The sequence below is a fragment of the Oenanthe melanoleuca genome, chromosome 21, assembly GCF_029582105.1.
Source record: "Oenanthe melanoleuca isolate GR-GAL-2019-014 chromosome 21, OMel1.0, whole genome shotgun sequence".
Classification (NCBI taxonomy): Eukaryota; Metazoa; Chordata; class Aves; order Passeriformes; family Muscicapidae; genus Oenanthe; species Oenanthe melanoleuca.
In genome coordinates this window covers 4,950,853-4,974,632 of record NC_079354.1, presented here as the reverse complement: position 1 = coordinate 4,974,632, position 23,780 = coordinate 4,950,853, and the positions used below count along the sequence as shown (strand labels likewise).

Here is a 23,780-nt window from a genome sequence, read left to right as displayed (position 1 = left end):
AGAAAGTGGCTGAGTTTTTACCCCCAGACGGGGAATCCGATGGGACAGGAAGCCCCACCCGTTCTCAGGGTGTAGCTGAGCTGCCCGGGTGAGAATGAGCAGCAGAATGAGAGGACACTGCACATTTACAGCCTGGTTTTTATTTTCTCTGCTTATCACTGCTTTTCCAGCTGCTGGGTTTTCCAGTGGAATCGTTTCTGATTTTACACCTGCATTGAGGATACAAAACAGAATTCTTCAGCCTTGCAGTATTTTCCCAATTAATTTTTCAAGAGGCTGGAATACAGATTTCTCTGTGTTGGCATAGCTCAGTAGCTTTGGGGACATGAAATCTTTTATTTCTAAAGATGCCACACGATGTGCCAGGATTCCTGCTGGTCTGGGGCCCACATTTCCCATCCCTGTTCTAAAGGAGGGGATGGGGCCAAGGGCTGGATTCCCAGTGAAAGCGGCACAGGAGTGCAGCCAGCCCTGCTGGGAAGGGGGACCAGTGCACAGAAACCTGTGCCACTGCCCTGCTTCACCTGATCTCTGTCTTTAACCAGCTTTTGGGATTTATTGCCCAATTCAGTTTGGGGAGATCTTACCAGCAGAGGGTAGATGAGGATTTGGAGCATGGGCTGATTTTTGGAGGTACACTTCCGAGCTAAAAATTCCACAGGTATGGAGGCTTCCTAAGTGTTTTCCACTTGTTTTCATTCTTAACAGGGCAAAAGCAGTCCAGTTTTCAGTACCACATGATGTGGGTTTGGGGCAGAGTAGCAAAGGATGAAGACTCATCCTGATCACCTTTGCTCAGCCCAGGTGTGTGACACTGGGATACTGCAGGGAAAACAAAAGTGAATTATTCATGAAGTATATTTGGTAAATACTCAGGCACCAAGAAACCTGTGGGCACTCTCACATCTTAAAATATAAGAATTTTTTCTGGGCTCAATTTCCATTGGGTTTGTAACAAAAAGTGTTGTTGAGGTGCTTGACCTGCAACTGCTGGTACCGAGCTCTGGGGGAGGTTTGTCTTCCTGAGAAGGAGAGGGTCAAAAATTCTTTCCACTGGTCTCATGGTTTGTTACTGTAATACTTAATTGAAGTAGAAAATTTGATCTGACATGTCAAATGTGGCCCTGGCTGGCTGCAAGCCAGGCTGAGCCGCCTAATTTCGGTTTGCCTTAAAATGGCTGGCAGAGTTCACAGGCCCCAATTTCCCTTTGGAATGTACCTCTGAAATCTTTTTTTAGTGACTGTATAAATCTTTCTTTATCTATTTTTCTGTAAAATTTGCTTCAGAAACCAACAGTCCCAAAGCTTAAGTAAATGTTTCACATAAGCATTTCTGGGCCCACTTTGTATCCTGAAGTTTCTTCCATCTGTGGATTGGAGAAAATGTTTATTAACAAGTGGCTGTGCCCAGCACAAAGCCCATTTGACAGCAGATTATTAAGTTGCCTCCAATGGAAATAAAAATGAATAGGAAATAAGGAAATATTTATTCCAGTCTACTCGAGTTTTTGTTCAAATGTTTCATAAATCATTTATGAAGATGGCAAAAAAGTTAGATCGGATTTTCAGTATTTCTTTTGCAACTTAGTGTGGGTTTCATTATTTGGTACAGAGCAATAATGAATCAAATCATCCCCATTTGAAGCAGTACCAAGGTTTGCTGGCTGCTGTGGCTGGGCTGGAAGTGTCAGTGGGGTGTCTTGGTGCCTGGAATCTGTCCTGGAGTGGGAAGAAATGGCTGAGTCACATGGAGAGGAGATTTGGTGCTTAGTGTCTGTCTTGTTCCACATCTGAGGCTCTTCCTGTAGTAGGAACTATTGGGATTGTTGCATTTTTACGTTGTTAAAGTGAAGTGTAAATCCAGTGTGGGTTTTTTAAAGCATCTACCAAGAGGCAATTCCTGCAGATGATCCATGTAACCCAGGTGGGATAGGGGTGGGGAGATTGGAGGAGTCATCACAGCAGTCCCCAAAGCATGCAGTGTCCTGCCCTGAGCCCTCTGGAGTGCTGCTCTGTGTCAGGCAGCTCTGGGTTCTCAGGAGTGTCAGGGTGGGAGATGACTTCAGGTCAGAAAAACCTGGGGCTCTGCTCAGCACCTCCTTCTCTGTGCCCTTTCCATCCTCTGGGGGAGGCCAGCCCTGTGTCCCCCTGTGTGCACAGCTCCTTTGCTGCTTTTCTCCAGCATGTTTCCTGATCAGCACAGGCTTCAGGACATGGAGGTGAAGCAGCACTGCCCAGGTTTGTGCTCAGAGCCTCCTGGTCCTTGGGGTCAGCCTTGACTTGATGGCGAAAGAAGGGGGCAGTGGAGAAAGCTGGAGATGATTCCTTAAAAAATGCAAAGAGATCATTCTGGTGAAACATCTCCCCCCAGCCTTTCCAGGGCTGCCCCTGCTCCCCATTTCCAGAGCTGGGTCCTGCTCTGGCCCATTCCTGGGGCCTGGACAGAATGTTCAGGATGGACGGACGGGGGGAGGGACGGGTTCCATGCTGAGTCTTGCCACCTGTTGCCTTTTTCATTCCAAGCCCCCCTTCCTCCCCACCCTGCAGCCCGGGCTTCCCTCCCCACACAGTTCCCCATCCCCAGTGGATAGGGCTGGGATCAGGAGCCACTTGCCAAATGCCTTTCTCATGCTGTCACTAATTCTGCACAGGCAGCATCTCCGAGAGCAGAAACAAATCTTTTCCAGTGCATTGTCCTGTGTTTTCTACAGAAAGGCTCAGCAGTGCCTTCTCCTAGTTGGGTAGAGGGCCTGTGCCATGGCTGGGCAGGAGGCAGCCCTGGGGAAGCCTGAAGCTGTGCCCAAAGAATCTGCTGCAAATCCCATGGAGCTGGAATTTGGCACTGGCATGGGCTAATTTTGTCCTGGGGGTTGCACACACACACACACACACACCCCTCCCATGTCATCCTCCTTCATCTGCTCCATATGGAAAGCTGCCCCGAGCTCTGCAGTGCCAGGGAATGTTGTGTGAGCCCTCCAGGCTTGGCTTGGTGACATTGCTGGGCACACTGGGCTGTCCAGGGCAGTGAGGGCTGCTGCCAGATGGGCTGGAGAATCATCTGCCCTGTCCCAGGGGAGCAGCAGGCTCTGCAGGGACGCGAGGCTGCCATTTCCTCCTAAGCTGACAGGGTGCAGTCAGAGAGCTCTTGGGTAAAGAGCCCTGAGAAGGGCAGCTGGACAATTCTGCAGGTGCTTTTCAGGTAAATCATTTAAATCACAGTGCTCTCAGGGTTCAGTATCACCTGGAGAAGAAGCCTCAGGGCTCCCAGCTGAAGGTGCCTTGAGGGAACTGATTTTCAGGACACAAATGGGATCCTTTCTGTCACCTGGGCTGGAGCATTTCAGGCTCCCAGGATATTGCCATCCCCAGGTTCTCCAGACACACCTGGATCAACACTTGTTTGCCCACAAAAATCACAGTGAAGTGAAAGGATGAAACCAATGAATTCAAATATGAGCAATTATGAATTTCTGCAGTGTGGTTCTGCCATCCTTCTGGGAGCCAGGCTGAGTGGGAATGGGGAAAAGTGGAGAGTCTGGAACTGCAAAAAAACAGAAAAAGGAATAGAAACCAGGGTGGGATGTTTCTTTTATTGTTTCTGGTCATGATGCAGCACAAGGTCCAGAACCTTCTCCCTCCCTGCTGTGAGAGGTGTTTGTACTGGCAGGGCTTCCAGCTGGTATCCCCAGTGCACCAGTTAAACCAGTAGTTACCAATTTTTTTGCAAGCCACGCTGGGACTATAGGAATTTTATTCCTTCACAGTGTTGAAGGAAAGGGATTTTGCTTGCCAAAGGGCTTTCTTATGCTTGAGGATGATTTATGGGCCAAGCTGAGCCACTTGTGGAAAAGGCAAAGCAGCTCTTGGCAGCACCCCCAGAATCCACTGCAGCTGTGGGGTAGTGAAGTCATCGGCATAACAACCACTGCAAACAGAATAACAAAGTCTGTTCTGTTCTCGTTTAAAATAATCTTTCCAGTTCAGCAACCACATTAAACTTACCTTTCTGCATGCAAAAATCATAAAAGGCTGATAGTTCTCTGCAGCTTGGAGTGAGTGTCTGCCTTTGATCACTGCCCATCTCTGCTGTGCCATGCACACTTGACCTGAGTGTCTCCCATGAAGGAGTGAAGTGTGTTATGTCACAGTCTGTGTCTGCCCCTTGTTTGCACTCCTTTGTTTGGGCTTACATTTGAAAAAGCAGAAAAACACCCAGAGTTTTTTCCTTTTAAATAACAAAATTTGCTTCTGCCTTATAACTTGTTTCTAAGCTGATTGCAAAATGAGGAATTCTGACTTTGATTTTTTTCCTGCCTTTGTTTCAGGTCTCTTCAGATCCTCCAGCTTCCAAAAAGCCCAAAATAGATGACTCTGCTTCCCAATCTCCAGCTTCTACTGAGAAGGAAAAACAGTCCAGTTGGTTACGGTCCTTATCCAGTTCATCTAATAAGGTGATTGTTGAATATTTTGTAATCAAGAGAGATTAAATTGTCACAAAGCATCACTCCACTGAAACCAGAGGAGAAAATGAGGGAAAGAACATGCCCAGGGTTTCTAAATTAGTAACATTTCTATCCTTTTCCTAGTCCCCCCAGATTCCTTGTCACCCTCCAGTGCTCATTGATCTGGATTGTGACAGGGAAGTAAGGAATTCCCTTGTGCCTTTGAGGTACAGGAATCCTGCAAGGCTCAGGAGCTGTTTGTGATCCCTACAAACTACCCAGAGCTTGTTGGCCAACAAAACCCACGAGTGCAGTGGAACCCCTGAGCACAGAGGTCATGGCTGGTGGGGGGAGCAGCTGTGGGGATAACTGAGGGTGCCCTGGGTAGCCCCAGTTCCCCTGTGGGTGCTTGGCTGTTGCCAAGGTTGTTGCAGTCACTGATGTGGTGCCCTGGGCAGCCCCAGGTCCCCTGTGGGTGCTTGGCTGTTGCCAGGGTTGTTGCAGTCACTGATGTGGTGCCCTGTCCCCAGAGCATCGGCTGTGTCCATCCCCGGCAGCGCCTCTCCGCCTTCCGGCCCTGGTCCCCCGCGGTGTCGGCCGGCGAGAAGGAGCTCTCCAGCCACCTGCCCGCCCTCATCCGGGACAGGTAAGGACACAGGGACAGGGGCTGGGGCTGGGGCTGGGGCTGGCAGCTGCCTCTGGGCTTGTCCCCGTGCTCAGAGCGTTTGCAGCTGCAGAAAGGAAACACAAAGAGGTGTTGCTGGTTTGTGACGAAGGGGGGTTAAAGGGACACCTGCCATAGAGGCTCTGTGAAGGGTGCAGTGCTGGACTTGGGGGTACAGGTATCAAAGGTTTTGGGCTTTGCTGCTGAAAGGAAGGCAGAGTCCCTGTCCTGGGGCAGTGGTCAGGGAGATGCAGCCATTCCAGGCCCCTGTCCGTGGTACCTGCACAGCTCCCTGTTCCCAGCACAGCTCCATCCCCTCCTGTCCCCACAAGGGCAGCAGAGGTTTCCCCAAACCCTCTGTGTGCCCTGGCCCTGGGGGTTCCTGGCTCTGGAGCCTGTCAGACCTGTCCAGACATTCTGCTCTTGGAGAGGAGCAGCTCTGAGTGAGTCACCCACAGCAGGTGGGACCTCGGTGTCACACTGAGAGCAGAAAGTGTCAGGGCAATTCGACATCCCTGTGCCAGACTGGAGCTGTGCAGTCTGAAAAACCTCCGAGCCAGATTTCTGCCTGAGGGTGATGATTTCTTTGGAAAGTTTGACTTAAGTGACCAGGTGTTTTTAGGGGATATTATGGAGAACATACTGTGCTGCCCTTATGAACAAGTTTCTTAGAAGCTGTGGGGATTGATTTAAAAAAAAAAAAGAAAAAGAAAATAGAAGGAGAAAAGCCTATCAACATATCCCAATTTTTAAACTAGGTAGGGAGAGAAGTGGTGTAAGTCCCCTTGGTATCCCTGTGAGAAACTTGGCTGATTTCAGTATTGGATAAACCCACCTACCACAGCTCCAGGAGAAACAGTAACTGATAAAACATCATATTGTAGGTGCTGAAACGAAGTTGCAAAGTCTTTACTCTGCTTCCTGCAAAATTCCATGTATTTGATGTTATGTTTGCTCCTCTTTAACAGCAAGATTTAACCAAAGGTTTGTTGGTTGTTGTACCTGTGGTTTTACACACAGACACTCAGGTGTGTGTCAGAATCACAGAGGCACAAGAAGATGCTTTTCCACTCCGTGGTTTTCCTTAGGGAGGTGCTGTTTTGAGTTTACAAAACATTTGTGGGTAGACACAATTCCAGCTGTCCAGCTGGGTAAAACAACAGCGCCATGAAGAGTAGGAGGAAACAGCTTTAAGACTTTCAGGCTCTGGGAGATCTCATCTCCTTGGTGCTCTTAGCATATGTGGCACTTGGGATGGGAGGGCAAAACACAGAACAGTACCATGGGCAGGTTCTCAGCTGCTGTAAATCACTGGGGTCACTGCCATCCCCGTGCATGTTTGCAGTGGAACCCTGGATGGGAAGCTCTCCAAAGCCAGGAACGTGACCACTTTCCCTTTCTGCCTCTCTGTCCAAAGCAGCTTTTACTCCTACAAGAGCTTCGAGAGCGCCGTGGCCCCCAACGTGGCGCTGGCCCCCCCCGCGCAGCAGAAGGTGCTGAGCGCGGCGCCCTGTGCCGCAGCACGGAGCAGTGAGGCGCCGGCCGCGGGGCAGCCCCGGAGGCGGCGGCACGGCCCCGAGCACGCGGCCGCCCCCGAGGCTGCGGCCAGCGCGGCCAGCACGGCCAGCACGGCCACTGCCCCCGAGGAGGACAAGGAGTCAGAAGCAGAGATTGAAGTAGAAACCAGGGAAGAATGTAAGTGACACGTGTGGCTGCCTTTGTGTCGGTTTATTTGGGCTGGGAGTTCCTGTGCAGCTTCTGTGGGGTTTAAATGGAATTCTGGAAGCCTCAGTGGTGCCTTTGTGACATGAGTTGTACAGTTATAATTCAAACAAATTGAACCCAGTCCTTTATGTCAAGGTTGTATTTTCATCGTATTTCAAGTATCAAAGTATAAAATGAGTAGGTTTTTAATTTCCTTTCCTTTTTAAAATTGATTATTGTCTCTGTACAAAAGGGACAGCACATTTCGATCTGTATAATATACATATATGAGTTGTATATAATTACGTCTTAATTTTTGACATTTTAAAATTAATTTTCAATGTTTCTGTTTTCCAGTCACCTCCTCCTTATCTTCGCTCTCCTCCCCATCCTTCACCTCCTCCAGCTCTGCCAAGGACATGAGCTCCCCTGGGATGCAGCCCCCAGCCCCTGTCAACAGCTCCTACGAGGTGGCCACACACCCTGACCCCCACAGCAGCGGGCTGGAGGCTGAGCTGGAGCACCTCAGGCAGGCCCTGGACAGTGGGCTGGACACCAAAGAAGCCAAAGAGAAGTTCCTGCACGAGGTGGTGAAGATGAGGGTGAAGCAGGAGGAGAAGCTGAATGCAGCCCTGCAGGCCAAGCGCAGCCTGCACCAGGTAAGACTGCCCTGCCCTGCCAGGTACAGCCCAGCAGGGAGCTCTGCAAAAGGAATTGCCTCATTTTTCCCAAATAGCAACAGCCTTTGCTGAGGCTCTGTTTGTAAATCCAGCTGGGAAACCAAAGCACAGGAACCAGTCCTACATTTTTAAGCTTGCCACCTGTTTTTCCTTGGGTTATAAATCCATGGTTACCAAAATCAACATCTTTTCATTACTGCAAAAATCTTCTAGTCCAGCAGAGTTTATTTTGTTTTCATTTCACTGAACAGGAAACATTTCTGGAGGCTTTAGCTGGAGTTTTAAAGGCTCTGTGAGGGAGGGTGTTCCTGGGACACAGCCACAGCTGAAGTAAGGGCTTTGTCAGGCATCCCACTGGCTACACTGCTGAGCTTCAGCTCCTTGTTTCTGGAAATCCTGGATCCATCAGTTGTATCATGGTCAGGCAGGGCTGCAGGTCAGGACTGATCACAATGATGGGTGAGCTGGCTTTTATGTGAGTTGGGGTAAAAAGAGTGCAGAGAAATAGAAGAGGAAGCCAAGGTAGAAGATTTATGTGTCCTCTTTGAATATTTGGTGTGGAGCTGTTCTCATCTGGGGCTGGAATCCATGGGATGGAGTAAACAAGGGCCTGGTTGATCAAATGTGGGAGACACAAAACCAGCACTGATGCTGTTTTTTTCAGTTACCCTAAACAAATTACTTAATTCCTTTGTGTTCCAGTAAATCTGTGTTTTATTTTATGTATTTAAAAGTAAACATTTATGTGTAATACCTAAAGAGTGTGTACTTAAAGCAGGAATTACATGAAGCAGTTGAGTGTTAAATGAAGTCCTGTGTCAGGGGCAGGGAACTCTGGTGTCCAACCACCATTCTCCATTTGGGAAGGTCTGGGTTCCCAGTTCCACACACAGAAGAGGTGTGTGTATGTACTTCCAGGGGCTGTGTGTGTATTTCCAGAGGCTGTGTATGTACTTCCAGAGTTAACAATGGCCTGGCTGGGAAGTGAGATTGTCAGAAGAGTGAATTTCCCATGACCCTGCAGTGTTACTTCGCAGCAGCCAGGGCTGCAGGGTTTGACTCGGACAGGGAGGAAATGCTGCTTCTGGGGGAAAAAATAGATCTTTAGTTTCTCATTTAACCATTTAGGAAACGTGAGTCACATCTCTGTGCTTGCTGTGAACATGTATTTTAACAACTTGTACCTTGAAGGTTCCTTATCATTATCACTTCAATTAATGGTTCCCTCATGGATTTGAGATTCCAAGGCAGCAGCTCCCAGCCTGGGCAGGGGGAGTGGCAGTTCCCAGAGGAAAGCGTGGTTTCTGTTCAGCTTCAGGTTTTAGCCTGGAGTTTTCCAGCTCTTGTGACAAAGCAGTACTTGGGCTGGTTGTCAGGAGTCTTGGGACTCACTCCAGTCACCTACAGCACCCCAGAGCTAGAAACGACACAGTTTGTGTTCTGTCCTTGCCTTGAGTGGATTTTTTGGGGGGGATTGATAAAATGGAACTGATTTCTGATGTCTTGTTGAGCTTTGCCCTACACAAAGGACGCTCAGAGCTGCACCTTCCACGTTGTGCATCTTCAGAGCCTTCAGCTCCAGCCCAGGCACTGCAGTCGGGTGGTTTGGAACGTGGAGCTGGTGCTGGAGCTCTCTCCAACTGCAGTTCATCTTTATTCAGGCCCAGATGGTCGCAGCTATTCTGCTTGACAAAGCAAAATGGGGCTGTAGCGCTGAGCTTTTTGTTATCCTGGGCTTCAGGGTAGCTGGAGTGCAGGAACTCCACAGGATTTAAAGAAGAAGGGCTCGTGCAAAGTTCCGAGTGGGCTTTAGCCGTGGTCACAAGCAGCAGGAGGTGGGAACGAGGTTTGGATGGCTCCCCTTGCAGCTCTGCTCCCTTCACTCCCCCTCACCTGCTTGTGTCCCAGGAGCTGGAGTTCCTGCGAGTGGCCAAGAAGGAGAAGCTGAGGGAAGCGACGGAGGCCAAGCGCAACCTGCGGAAGGAGATCGAGCGGCTGCGGGCCGAGAACGAGAAGAAGATGAAGGAGGCCAACGAGTCGCGGGTGCGGCTGAAGCGGGAGCTGGAGCAGGCGCGGCAGATCCGCGTGTGCGACAAGGGCTGCGAGGCCGGCAGGCTGCGCGCCAAGTACTCGGCACAGGTGAGCTCAGGGGCAGCTCCTCTGCTCCCTCCCCTGCCCTGCAGCCCCGGCCCTGGGTGGGAAGGAGCAACAGAGAGCAGGACTCCAAAACATGGGGCCTGAATTTTAAACTCACTCCATGCCACAGACACGTCAGGGCCTCCCGTGTTAAAGGCAGCCCTCAAAAGTTACTGTTTAACATACTTGAATTTCTGTGTGTTTATATATACTTCAAATACTTTACATAGTTTAGCATAGCCCTGAAAAGCTCGTGGCAGAGGGAATTGTAGGAGTTGTGAGACACAGGTGCTCCTGGAGGTGGGAGCTGCAGCTCTCTGGTGTGGTGGCTTTAAGGGAGGAGGGGAAGAGCAGAAGCAAAGCTCACAATCTCCAGGGCTCTGATAAGGGGAAGGGGAGTGGCCGCCTGCTCCCGCTGAGACACGTCTGGCCAGGAGCAGGAAATGATGTGGGGCTTCCTCCCAGCATCACAGGATGTCTCACTGATAAGGGGTGATAAGGGGTGTCCAGACTAAACAGAGCTGCCCCAGGCTGGGCGTTCCCTCAGGGCCCTGGGGAGCAGCTCCAGGGCAGGTGAACGGGCTGGGCTGGGCCTGGGGGCTCAGGTGTGTCCTGGGGGTCACTGTGTGACACTGGGCATTTTCAGTCTCCTAATGCATTCCCTCCTTGGGAAGGAATAGATGAGGTTTAAGCTTAAGGGCTAAGAATCCCTCAAAAAGAACTCAAGCAGCCAGTTATTTCTCTTTGCTGAGGCCAGGCCTGGCAGGTTGGCAGTGTCCCCCATCACAGCCACCCCTGAGCCCCCCCAGAGCTGTCCTTGGGCAAAGGGCACCTGGCAGTTCCTGTTTTGAGGCTGGCACAGCTGCTAACAAAACTCCTGTGAGTAACTCACTCCCAGGGCTGAATTTTATAAGATGTCATTATAACTTAAGTTCTTGAGAAATTTTAAAATAAAGCTTTATACATCCTTGTAACTACAGCTTGGGGTGCAAGAGGAAGTTGGTCACATATTATTTTTGAGGAAACCACAGTTCTCTAAACAGGCTCAGTCTGACAGAAATAGCATCAGGCCAGGGTGGGAGAAGACAACAGAGTCAGGGTGGCATTGCCTCTGTGTAGGCTTAAAGTATTAGATGCTTAATGCCCATTGAGGAGCTGTGGTTTATGCCTTCATTTTCTTGCTTGATACTGGAAATCCAAATGTGGATGGGGGCGGTTTACCTGCATATTAGCCCAAAACAGTTGAGGTCTCCTTTCCTTGTTAAAGGGCAATCTTTGCTGACTGGTGACATTTCCTTTCTCAGTGGGTGCTGTTTCTCTGATATTTGCACCCTCCAGTCCTGGGGGTTTTCTCTGCCTTTGCTGTCAGAAAGTACCAAACAAGGAGATCAGAGAGGCAAAAGGCAGCTGCAGGTCCTGCTGGGACAGAGTGGGGACACTGCAGATCTTTAATCCATAGCTGGGACAGACCTGGCCCCTCAGCACCAAGGCCCTTTCTGGTCACTTCCCTTAACAATCTTTGTAGAAGAGCTGAAAGTGAATCCCCTGTGCCTACACCTGGGCTTTGCTTTGCTGAGCTGCCTAAAGAAATAGCAGCCATGCTTGAAGAAGTGACCAGAGTTCTGTGGCACTAATGAATTCCTAAACTGTTTCTTAACTCGTGTGGCTCTCCCCTTCCTTTCTGGAGCTAACATTGGGAATGTTTAGGTTTCAAAGCTAAGCAGGCACTGTACTGCAGTAGTGTGTGGAAAATAGGAACAGGGAATTCCTTCCTCACCCCAATCTTGATAATCTATGCCTAGAGCACACATTTCCTTGCCTCCCTGACCCTGTGCAGGGTGTGTGGGGAGGCCCAGGCTCTGGGCAGCCCCTGTGGCTCAGCCCTGTGTGTCCTGTCCCCGCAGATCGAGGACCTGCAGGTGAAGCTGCAGCACGCCGAGGCCGACCGCGAGCAGCTGCGCGCCGACCTGCTGCACGAGCGGGAGGCCCGCGAGCACCTGGAGAAGGTGGTCAAGGAGCTTCAGGAACAACTGTGGCCTAAAGCCAGCAGCCAGCCCAGCAGTGAGAGCACCTCGAGCCCCATGGAGAACTGAGCTCTCGTCCCCCAGCACAGGGAGGGAGAGATGGGACTGGGAGTGCACGTGTGAGTAGTGGTGTCCTGGCACACACTTTAGGAATATGGATTCTCAGTAGTTGGAAGGCAAATGTTGTTACTCTCTAGAACAGAAGCACTGAATTCCGCCTCTTTTTTTTTCCCAATCCATATAGCACAACATCTTACTGTGCCTAGAAAACACAAAGTGTTTGTAAACAAAATACTTTTAAGTCCACAGCAAATTTTCTACTGGCAAACTCCAAGCAAAGCAGCGTGGTCCAGCTAAACCCGGAGTCCAAGGCAAGCACGGCAGTGGCTTTGTGTTCTCCTGCCTGTTGGAACATTTTGGAATTTAAAAACAAACCAACTTTTCTTATAAGCTATTTAAAATAATTCATTACACAGACTTGGTATTAAAAAAAAAAATTAACAAGATTTTTATAATGAACCTTTAAAAGCAAAACAAACAAACAAAAAAAAAAAAAGACAAAAAAATAAAACACAAACCTTCGATGCACAATTTTTAATGACTTTATAGGCTTTGGGATTCTTTGTGCAGAAGCCCCTCTGTGGTGATGATGCCATCCATGTCAGGAGCAGTTTTCCAGCCATCGTGGTTCCATCCCGTCATGTGGGTGTAGGAGAAGTTCAGAGTGCTTTTCCAAGTTGATTTTTTCCTTAGAATGAGTGATGTCCATTTCCTGCCCTGGACACAGGAAGAAGAGAGGCTGCAGGAGCGTGCAGGGGGTGAGGGGAGGAGCAGGGGTTGGGTTGAGAGCCCCAGCCCAGCCCCACAGACCCCCCTGTGTTCAGAGACTTCACCCAGGAGCGCTTCAGCCTTGGGAAAAGAAAGAGAGAAAGGAAGAAAGGAAGGAAATGGGTGATCAGTTGGTAGAGGAACAAAGCAGAGACATCTGTGTGTTGAAATCATTCTGAAATCTTCAGCTTTCAGTTTTCTGGAAAACTCATCTTGTTGCACCATCTTACCATGAATTCAGTATTTCCCTGCTTCCATTCTGAGCTGTCAGTCAGGATTTCTGTGCCCAAGGAGAGTCCAACATCGCAGTGTCGGATACTACAGAACAGAAAACCAACATTTTTGCTGCTGTGAATAAGCCTACATCTTTTTTTAAAAAAACTTTTTTGTTTTTAAAAAGAGAAATTACTTTAATTTTGGGATCCAAGCCGCAGCCCGGGGATACAATGCAGCAAGCCATCACTGCCTTGGGGGTGGTGCTGAGGTTTTTTATTTTTTATTTTTTTTTAAAACCTGCACTTTGTCAGAATCTTACTCTGCATTTTGTTCCCTGTTTCTAAGATGTACATGTCAAGCATTTGAGATTCTGCCCTAACAGCTGTGCAAACCATGAACCCAATCTGCCACCACTGGCACCTCCCATCAGCATCTGTCTAAGCAAAGGAGGATCCAGCAGGTCCAGAATCCCCAGAGCAGGAACTCCCCCTGTGCTGCTGGGTCAGTTAGAGCCTGGTTTCGTGGCTGTGTGTCTGACCTAAGCTGGGGAGCATCAGAGATGCTCCCAAAAGTGCTTAACAAATAAAGCTGGTGCTTTACTGATCAGGAGAAAATTAATTTTCACCCATAAACACTCACCTCTGACACACTCAAGCAAGTGAAAATGTGATCTGGGGCTGCAGATGTGCCTTCCAGCTCATTTTTCCTCTCAGCAGCTTCTCTAGGCAATGCTGACACTTTTTTACCTTAATAAATAAAAAGAAAAAAAAAAGAAAAAAAAAAGATAACCCCCTATGCATCATCATACCCAGAGTTATTCTAAAAGAAGAAACATATTTCCAGTAATCTTTATTTGCTTTTGGACATTAATGCAAACTATGTAAGCTACAAAATTATTTCCCAGTAGACAGAAAGCGGCTTCCAATCCTAAAATTATGGTATTTACTTACAGTACATTAGAGAGATTTTTTTTTTTTTTTTTAAAACAAGAGCTGTTTGCTTGAAACCATTATAGTAACTATTATAGTAACTGTGAGCATTAACAAAGAAGTTCATATATATGTTTTAGGTACAAAAAAAATAAGAAATATGAAAGGAGTGGAATTACTGGGACAATGTAAAACTGTTGGGAGCAAGAAACAGTCACACCAAGTCAATGTCCTGAACCTGTCTGTGGATACAGGGGTTGGCCCTTGTGTGTTTGGGATGCTGGAGACTGGCTCTAGGTGCAGATCTCCTTCTAAAGTGCAATGCAAAAGGAATTTTGATTATGCTTGAGCAGGTTTTTTTATTTTAATGTGGGGTTTTATTTTCTTTGTATGTTTTTTTTCTGCGATTATTAAATCATATGCATGGATTAAACTGCCATATAGTCATTAATGGGCATTATTACTGTCTTATGTAAAGGGGTTCTTTTGTTATGCAGTATGCAGAAAAATGTTCTCAGCCTTATGATTTCCAGATCTGTATTATCCACTTATTTCTTCAAGGGAAACTAAACAACTGTAGCTGTAGCTGATCATTTTTGTGCATTTCAAGTCTCTCATGCTCTGCTTTACTGCTGTGTTGGGAACCACACAGAGAACAGACCCCGCTCCTGTGACAGCTCATGGAAGCCTGGCTTTGGAAATTTTGCTTGTTTGGGTTTTTCCCCCTGATCTGTGATAGTTTCTCTCCCTTTATAACCCCAAAAAAATAGCAACATGTCCATGTCCAGCTGTTGTCTCCCAGGAAAAGCCACTCACCTGAGCACACCATCAGTTTTCTTTTTTGTGTCCAGGGAGCCAGGGAGATGCAGTCACTCACTGGGCATGAGGCTCCCACACTTCTGAAGGAAGGAAATCTGCAGGATTTTCAAAGGAAAGAAGCAGAACAGTAAAATAGTTACTGACCACCAGGCAGCCTCACCTGTGCTGCACAGGTAAAGGGTCACAGGGCAGCACAGAATCTCCCACCCAGAATTCCAGCTGGGGTTTCCTCACAGTCACTCCATGCAGGGCCATACCTGCAGGTGAACTCACCCCAAGGCTCCCAGGATTTGGTCCTTGGGAGTGAAAGGCCATTTCTATCAATTAAGGTTTAAAAGCACGAAGATAAATAAGGTGCAAGAAGAGCAGGAACAAACATTCTCCAGCAGCAGCCACTGCCCAGGAGGGGCTCCAGGGCTGGGTTTGGCTTCAACTACTGGGCATTTCCTAACCATGTTTAACAATCAAATTGTTCTTTCTGCAGATCAGATGTTATTTCTGCAGAGTATGTAATTTATTTCTAATTCAGAGTAATTAGAAGTGTCTCTGTCCCAGCCCCAGAGGCTGATTGTCCCGGGGGGCTCTGCAGAGCAGCCCCCCAGTGTGAAGGTGCTCGAGGCCAGGGAGCTCTGGGGTCATTCCTGTGTCTGCAACACCTCAGTAAAGCTGTGTGAGCCTGGTCCCATGGAATCCCTTCCTTCCTGCAGCCCCCACTCCCTGCTGCATCCCCAGGGACAGGGGCTGCCCCTCCATCTCCCCCACCCTCTGTGCTTTAGTTTCCTTTAAGAAGTTCCAAGGGAGAAGAGGTGTTTCATACAGGCTGTTGACTCTCCCTGTACCTACAAATATATTACTACTTGTATATTCAGTTTAATTACTCCTTGTTTCTATTACTGAGTGAAGACTTAACGAAGGGAAAAAAAAACCAACAGCAATAACATTCATATCTATGGAGCAGCTAACTCTATACATAATATTCTGCTTTTCAAACAGAACTAGCCAATGTAAAAAAACATTAAAAGTAAATTCAACATGTAAATACTTTTTTTCATTTTACACTGTTGTATTATAAGTGTATATGGTGTTTACTTTTTCAAAACTCTTTCTTACCTGGTAGTTGTCTTGTTTTATGAGTTGTGTTTTTAACTGAGAAGAACCTTTGCTGTCTGTTAGGAAAAAACAAAACAAAATCTTTTTGCAAGTTTTCAATGTGGGTTATAACCTTTTCTCCATCATTTGCATTTTATTTGTCCTTATTTTCACTGTAAAGTATTTTATTACCAAAAGGTTGGTTTTTGTTCCATTCTGCCCTCTCAGCAGTCCATGTGTTTTAGAGAGAAGTTTTTTTGTTGGCTTGGTTGTTGTTTTGTTTTTTGGTTTTTTTTTTTTTTTTTTTTTTTTTAATTGAAAGAACTCACAGAAATGACATTTTTTCAATTGAAGAAAAATAAATCTTTACATTTATAATAGCCAATAGCATTTCAGCACATTTTTGTTATCCTGGTCTCTCCTATGCTGCTGCTAATGACAATATTATGACTTACTCTACTATTCTAGAACTATTTTTATGTAAGTAATGTATGCTTTCTTGTTTATAAATGCCTGATTTAAAAAAAAAATAAGAAAAAAGCTTGGCATATTTATCTATTTCGCTGTGTACCTTGATAGTCCTTTTCCACCCCCTTTTCCACATCCCCTCCCCCAATGCAGATAATATTGTAAAATAAAGGACTTTATGAGATTATGTATGAAAATAGCTATGCTTATATACCACAGTGACTGAATGTACAGTGTATAGACGCATTACCGAAAATAAAATTGTTTGTCCAGAAAAAAATAAAGAGCTCTGGGATGTTTTTGGAGTTCTCTGTGCTTTGCTGAGGTGCTGCTCCTCCCTTCAATGTGCCATGGCCACGATCCCACAGCACCTGGCTCCTGTGTTCCTGGAGAGCCCAGGAAATCATTGAACACCAAACCTCTGCAGGGCTGCAAGGAGACTGGAATTGGCATCACTGCATTCCACTGAGTGGGGAAACTCTAACACTCAAGTGAGATTTCTTTGGAACAGTGAGAATTGTAAGCATAGAGAAGTTTGTTCTAGGTCAAAGAAAAAGAAACACAAGAGGGGAAAATGCAAAAAGCAGGAGATGGAAACATATGTCAGAATAATTCTCTCATGGTTTTCTGAGAAGTAGCTGCAGAATTTCCACAGCTCTGGGACATTTCTGAAATGCCTTTGTAAAGCAGTGGAAAAGCTTGAGAATGAGCAAAGAGCTTAAAAAAATAAATCTCTTATTTGAGACTCACCCAGCTTTCCAAAGGGTGGGTTTGTGTCCTGAATGCAGCTCCACATCTTTGGGGAGGGATCTTGTGCCCCATATCCCATCCACATCCCTGTCCTTCCACCTGCACAGCTTTACTGTGACTCTGGGTCCTGAAATTAAAAGTTCAAGTAATTTTCCTCCTGCTGTTCCTTCTCAGAGAGTCATGGTATTCCCGTTCCAAACTAAATAGCAAACTAGATTTGGATTGATAAGGCTTGGTACAGAGGCTGAAAAAATTATATATTCTGTCTCCAAGGACCTCTGAGTGCAACAACACAGATGGGTAAAGCCCAGTCAAGCTGTCTTGTGTTTCTGGGTAAGGGGTAACGGAGTTTGAAAATTCTGGTTCTGCTGACAAAATAACTCCAATTTACTAGCAACAAGAAACATTACAAATGAGACCTGAACATGCTCAGTAACCAAGTGAGCTGAACTGACCCAAACTCAAAGTAGCTGAAATAAATAGAAATAAAAATGCAATTTCCTGAGGCCTGGAGTAAAAACTTTTCATGACTTATTCAAGAGCTTGTGTTACCCAGACCTCAGAAAACACCACTAAAAACCCAAATACAGGGTGTAGGTGGCAAATCCCAACCTTGTGTGGGACACAGCTGAAAGAAACGACCACAAAATCCCACAAATGGGGTTAAACAGAGCACCCCAGTGGTTCCAAAGTGCTGGGAGCAGCTCCCCTGATCCCAGCCTGGCAGATGGAGCACAGGGAAGCTCAGCACACACAGAGCAGGGAGAGGCCTGAGGGATTTGGGGGAGAAATGAGGAGATTCCTTTATACTGCTCAAGGGATCCAAACCAGACCTTTCAGGTGCTCCCACCTTCATCAGCTGAAAAGGCATTAAAGAAACACATCCTGCAGGGAAGGGATAGAGTGTGGAGAAGGACGGGAGTCTGGGAAGCAGCAGAAGCCCAGGAATGCCAGAGTTAATGGAGATCTGAGCTCCCAGGCACTGTCAGGATGAAGAGCACAGCTCTAATAGAACCCAGCTGTGTGACGTACACGCTGCTGGAATTTTTATGAGATGGCTTATGTGCACTTGAAGCATTACCTGACTGCAATGCAAATTCCCACACACTTTTATTTGGGAGGGAAAAAGTTTCCACAGCTCTCTGGGCTGGACTGATTGAGCCGAATTGTTCTGCACAGCATCTGGGGTTTTGGCTCATCATTTTGGATTCACTTTTGTATTTGTTGAGTCAGCTCCTCAACCTAGAACCTTGAGGATTTCGCCCTTATAACACTGCCCCAGAGCCACCCTGGCCCAGCCATCCCAGTCCTCTGCTCTTCCACCTCCCATACCTGTGCTGTTGAGAAAGATTCCAAGGAACAAGAGGAAACCTGCACAGGTAAAAAGAAAATGAGGTTTCACTGCTTCAAAGGTCAGGTTTGCTCCAAAGTCTCATTTCTGTAAACACCATAAGGACCATAAGCTTGAGTGACCATGATCTTGGGAAGAAAGTTTACAAGGAGCCCTTTATAAAACCTGCTTACAATGCAATGTTTTGGGTTGCTCCATGTGCTCAGTTCCAGCCCTGGCACTGAAATTCCTTTATTGTCTGGTTGTCAGAAAAGGTCATTAAACCCTTTCCTTTATGTGGCCAAGGATCAAACAGGTACCACACAGTGCATGAACAGAGCTCTTGGCCCCACAGCCCAGGAGTGAAACCACTGCAGCCAGCACAGAGGGATTCCCTTTGCACATCCCAAGTGCCAGTGCCCTGCTGTGCCTCCCTGCAGCCACATTCCTGCTGCTCCAGGTCCCAGCAGGGCACAGTGTCCATTCCCAGCTGCTCAGCATTCCTGAATCCAGCTCCTGGATTTCCAGAGTAAGTGACCAGTCAGACACAAAGAAGTCAAATTTCCTTCAGTTACTTTTCCAAGCCACAAGGTGAATGGAGCAGCAGAGGAAGGCACAGCACCAAACCTTCCCTGTTCCATTTCCTGGCATGTTAAACTCCCCCACAAACCCTCTGCCCCAAATTCCAGCCCCTCTGCCTGGCAGCAGCTCCCAGCTCAGGATTACACTGCAGTGCCAAGGGATTCAACACACACAGCATTTTTCAGCAATAGAGGTTTCCTAGTCCTGGCTCTGCAGCCTGCAATTACTGCATCTTTGCTGATGTCAGCCCTGCTGCTTTCCCTACAGCACTCTGCTTGGAAAAACTGGGACGGGACTTCGGCTACACCAAAAAAAGAACACAGGATGGGATTGTACACCAGGACTGTGAACAGACACGAGGCTCCCAGCTGGAGCTGCTGCTGTGGGGTTGGAGGTTCTGCATGGGAAATTCTGAGCTCTTTGTGCCCACCCAGGCCCTGCTGGTGTCAGTGGATGCCCAGGAAGCTGCCAGGGAGCAGCAGCCCAGGGCAGCTGCCACCATCCCTGCCCAGCTCTGAGCACACCAAACACAGCTCCCGTGCAGGGATCCCGTGCTGCTTAATTCAATTTGGCAGATAACACTGGGGAAAGGCATTGATTTCCTCCCCTCGCTCCCTCCTTCCCCTCCATCAATTTTCCCAGATAAGCAGCCTGTGGCTCAGGTCCTGCTGGTGACGGATGCCTTGTAATTGCTCTGAATGGATTATCCCCAGACATGGAGCAGGCATTTACAGTGCACAGCTGTAATCAGAAACACTCGCACCCGGGAGAGGGGCTCTGAGGAGCAGACAGCTGGCTCTGGCCTCTGCCTTGGCTCTCTGCTTTTATATTAAGCCTAACTTTATGTATTTATATTTTTAATACAGTAATATCCAGGACATCCACTGAAATCAGAGTCCAGATGGGCCCAGCACCATCCCAACCATCAGAACTGATCACTACTTCTGACAACATCACAACTCAGGCTACAGAGGGATGGTCCACCCTGCTCATATCTTTCTAAAGATCTTGCAAATTATTATTTGGCTAAATAAGAATCCACCCATTTGAATGGGTAACATCACCCCAAACTTGGGAACTCCATTCAGACATATTCTGTCCTGGCAATTGCTGGCTAAAAGACATTAGCTGAGACAGTTCTCACCTCAGTTTATTGCTGCTTTTCTCTCTGCCCAGACTAAATTGTCAGCAGTTTGTTTATCAAGATCCCAGTGACTTTCTAATTTGTATGTCTGGGGGGAGAAAACCCATGAATAGCTAAGTGTGAGACAGACTATTGCACAGGAACAAAACACAGCAATTTGATCCACTGTATTTTAATTTTGTGCAATTATCCACAGCAGCCCAGTACCAAGGGGCAGCAAATCCATGTCCAGGGTATTTAGACTGAAAATCTGATCAACGTCAAAGTGATTTGCCCTGCAAACTTTCATTGAGGTAATTTTATGAATGAAGGAAAACAGCAGAATAGGACTGGAAAAACAGCAAGGAAAAACTGATCCTGCTCTTTGTTCCTGTTACTGGAAGCTCTCGTGCACTGGGGCTTCCTCCTCCAGCACTGTTTTTTCTCTAGGATCCCTACATTAAGCAACAGAGCAGGATGGTGCTGGAGGAGGCAGAACTCAGGTACTCTCATCCCCTTTGGTTTGGTGCTTGTGCCAGCCTGGTTTTCATTCTCTGCTCCTGCAGCATCAAGTGCAGGACACGGGCAATGGCACCTCCACAGGAAAGGTTTTGTGTTCAGTATGAACAGTACAAACTTCACTCCTCCAACCTTTAATTCTAAGATCCAATCCTACTCTGAAACAAAGTCCATCTAACCCCACATTCCAGCTCCCTCTGCTTCTGGGAAAGCAACAGGAATTCCTTCCTGGAGCAAATGAGGTGCTGCTGCTGGTTTGGTGCTGGAATTGGGAATCCTTCCCTGCACACCCCACCCCTCCCCTGCACAGCCCTGCAGGGCCTTTCCTGAAGTGGTGCCCATTTCCCAGAATTCAGGGAGTGACACCTTAGAATGTTTCACACTGGTCTATTAAACATGCAGAAATCAACTACTCAGAAAAAAAGCTTTGTTAAAAACTCATGCAACCCAAACCCCTCTCCCAATTCTGCCCCCCAGAAGCAGCCTGCAGGCAGGGGCAGGGGGACAGTGGCTCTGGGACCACACGTGCACACCCTGGCTCGTGCAGCTGGGAGATAATGGGCTTTGCAGGTCACTGGCTCTTGAGCACTGTTATCTCTGTGTAACATACACCTTGTTGTGTCTTACTGCTTAATTACAGCTGATACACAGGCCATAATATTGCTTATCATTAGCCAGAGGGTGACAATTACCATTTAAGATTAAACAGCTTGCTTTCTTCAGCCAGGTCTCCATGTGACACTTCCTTGCCCAAGAAAAGATTTGCACATGCATAACAAATCCCCAGACTAATTGGGGATGTGCCCCTCACAAGGAAGTGAGATGTAGATGAACATCACCAAGCCACTGCAGGGTTCAGCAGAATCCTAAATTTGAGGTGAAAACAGTGTTTAATAGAATTTCTAAAATCTCTTGGCTTTTCCAGGGCTCTTGTTTCTGAAATGGACACAGTAAACAGAGAGTTGGAAGCAGTTGGAAAGCCTGGACTATTAAAGGATCAGCAAAACTGCTGAGGCTGCACAAGCTGAGCTGTCATTAAGTAGCTTCGCCCTTTCCACAAAACACAGATGTGTTCCTGTGCACAAACATGTTTTTGTGTTACTGTGCACAGACAACACGAAAACTGCTGGGAAATGTTCTGCACTGAAACCCACCCAGGCCTGGGAGGAGATTTCACTACTGATCACCTACCAAAAAAACAGAAAGACTAAGTGAGAACCACATCCCTGCACCTCTGCTGAGCATTTCTGAGATTCCCTCAGAGCAGAACCTTTCCCTCCAGAACATAAATGTGGTAACATACAGTCATGATGACTTGCAATGTCACAGGTCAAGGGTTTAAATCTCGTGTCCTGTATTTTGTCAACTCCCATTTATCCCATCCAGCACGGCACAAGGGTATCACACATAAATCTTCCAAAAATGTGTTCTGATCTTTCACCTAGAGTAGATTAAAAATAGCCTGGAGCAAGAGCTTTTAGCATTTTGTCATAGCAATTCCTCCATCAAGCAAGACAGATCACCAGCTCCACAGGAGGGAATGAACCCACCCCGAGCTCAGAGCAGGGAAAGGCTGAGTTCCACCTCCAAGGAGCAGGAGTTGTGCCCTGGGTGGGAATCCCTGCTGAGCTCCCCCTGCTGAGCCCCATTGCAGCACAGAACACCCAGGGAAGCTTTTCTTCCCTCCCTGCACACTTTTCATTTAAGCCTCAAAACAGTTTGGGGAGCTCAGTCAAAAGTTCGGGTCCTGGTTTGGATTTTGAAATCCTCCAGCATGACTTTGAGCACAACTCCCATTTCAGGTTTTATTTTTAAGAAGTATCATTTGAAGACAGTGCTAATTTTGGCTACCCAGTATAATTATTAGAGCTCAAATTCTCTGAAAACCTAAAGGCCAGAAAGTGAGTAGCCACAACAAAACATCTTCTTCTTATAATCCTAGTGAATTACTCTGTTCTTAAGCCTTAAGTTATTTCTTAGGATCTTGTGGTGATCTTGCAGAAGTGAGATGCACGTCACCATTATGAAAGCACAGAACACCTGCACAAGCAAATCTTGACAAAACCTCCCCTGATCCATTCATATCTGCTGGGCATTAATGGTTCCCTTGCAAAAGTTCAAGACCTAAGTGCCTGAAAGTGAATCCACCTTTCTGTTATCAGTTGGTTTGATAAAAGGTCCAGCCTATTGCTGCAACTGGGTTTTACTTGTGTCTTTATCTCACCACAGCCACAGTTGCCAAAGTGGAATAGATGTCCAAAGAATTTATTCAGGAAACTAAAGCTTCCAAAGCTGCAGCTGCTTCCACATGAATTCAGTGATGCACAGTTTCCCAGCAGCTCACAGAGACTGGAACATCTGTTTACCAGACGCCTTTATGACATTCTACCTCAGTGTGCTGAGATCTCAAGAGTTATCACATTAAATATTGCAGAGGTGCTAAATAAACTGCACTCAAAACACCCCACAAAAAACAAAAACCAAAAACAAACAAAAAACCCACCCAAAACCAACCAAACAAAACAATACAGTCTTGCTCATAACCCAGAAAATCCTGAGAAACTGAGAATTTGTACTCTCTGCCACAATTAAGGGCCAAACTTCCAGGTTTTCCAGAGGCTGCCCCTTTCATTTCAGGCTGATTGCAGATCCCATTGCCTTAGAACGTGAGCAGACATAATATTGTGATATATATATATGTATATATGTATATATATATATATATATATATAAACCCAGCAAACCAGCAGCTGTAACAGAGATGTGCAGCTCTCACTCATTCAAGTTATCAATGAGCACTTTCAGCACCATGTGAGAGAAACTGGAGCATCACCTGTGAGTCAGAACTGGGCAAAGCCTACAGAATTTACCCAGTATTTCCCATTGATTCCTCTTTTCCAAAACACATTTTAATCAGATTTTACTTCTGCATCAGGGAAAGAGTCTCTGCTTTGCTTTCTACTGTCACAGCTAGAACAACCTCCCACATCAGAGATTTCCACATTTTTCTAATGGGATGCTCATCAAGAAAAGAGCCTTCAACCTTCCTTCCTCTCAAGCCCATACTGCAGCTCTTGGATTAAAAAAGAAAATATGGGGAAAAAAACATTTAGGGTTTGGACTAGATTATCTTTAAAGCTTCTTGCCAACACAAACCATTCTGTGATGACACTTGTGGTATTTGTGTTTATGTTTTTCCATAGGTTTTTGTAACAGGCCTTAGGGAATCATTTGTGGGGCCAAAGTAATGTGGATTCACATGATCCCATCACATGTTCCTGTTGGTTTTGATGCCAGGATCAAAAGAAGAGATCCTGTGTTATTTTTGTGCTTCTGTTACATTTATGTTATTTTAGCCTCATTAAGAGGCCCATGGAAGGGGAAGGCCCCATGAAAAACACACACAAATGCCAAGACATTGGGTTAATTCAGACTGAACTGAACATTAAAGTATCCTCAGAGCTCCCTTTGGGG

At 46.9% G+C, this 23,780-nt stretch overlaps 1 protein-coding gene across 1 annotated transcript in view; it reads left to right on the top strand.

Moving 5' to 3' along the window:
• Positions 1-16,288, top strand: part of SKI (SKI proto-oncogene) — a 99,995-nt gene extending 83,707 nt beyond the window's left edge. Inside the window, exons 3-8 of the mRNA XM_056508134.1 lie at positions 4,329-4,454; positions 4,976-5,091; positions 6,530-6,804; positions 7,171-7,472; positions 9,402-9,632; positions 11,534-16,288. Of these exons, the coding sequence (XP_056364109.1) occupies positions 4,329-4,454; positions 4,976-5,091; positions 6,530-6,804; positions 7,171-7,472; positions 9,402-9,632; positions 11,534-11,722 (1,239 nt within the window). The 3' untranslated portion in view covers positions 11,723-16,288. The remainder of the gene's footprint in view (positions 1-4,328; positions 4,455-4,975; positions 5,092-6,529; positions 6,805-7,170; positions 7,473-9,401; positions 9,633-11,533) is intronic.
• The last annotated feature ends 7,492 nt before the right edge of the window (positions 16,289-23,780 follow it).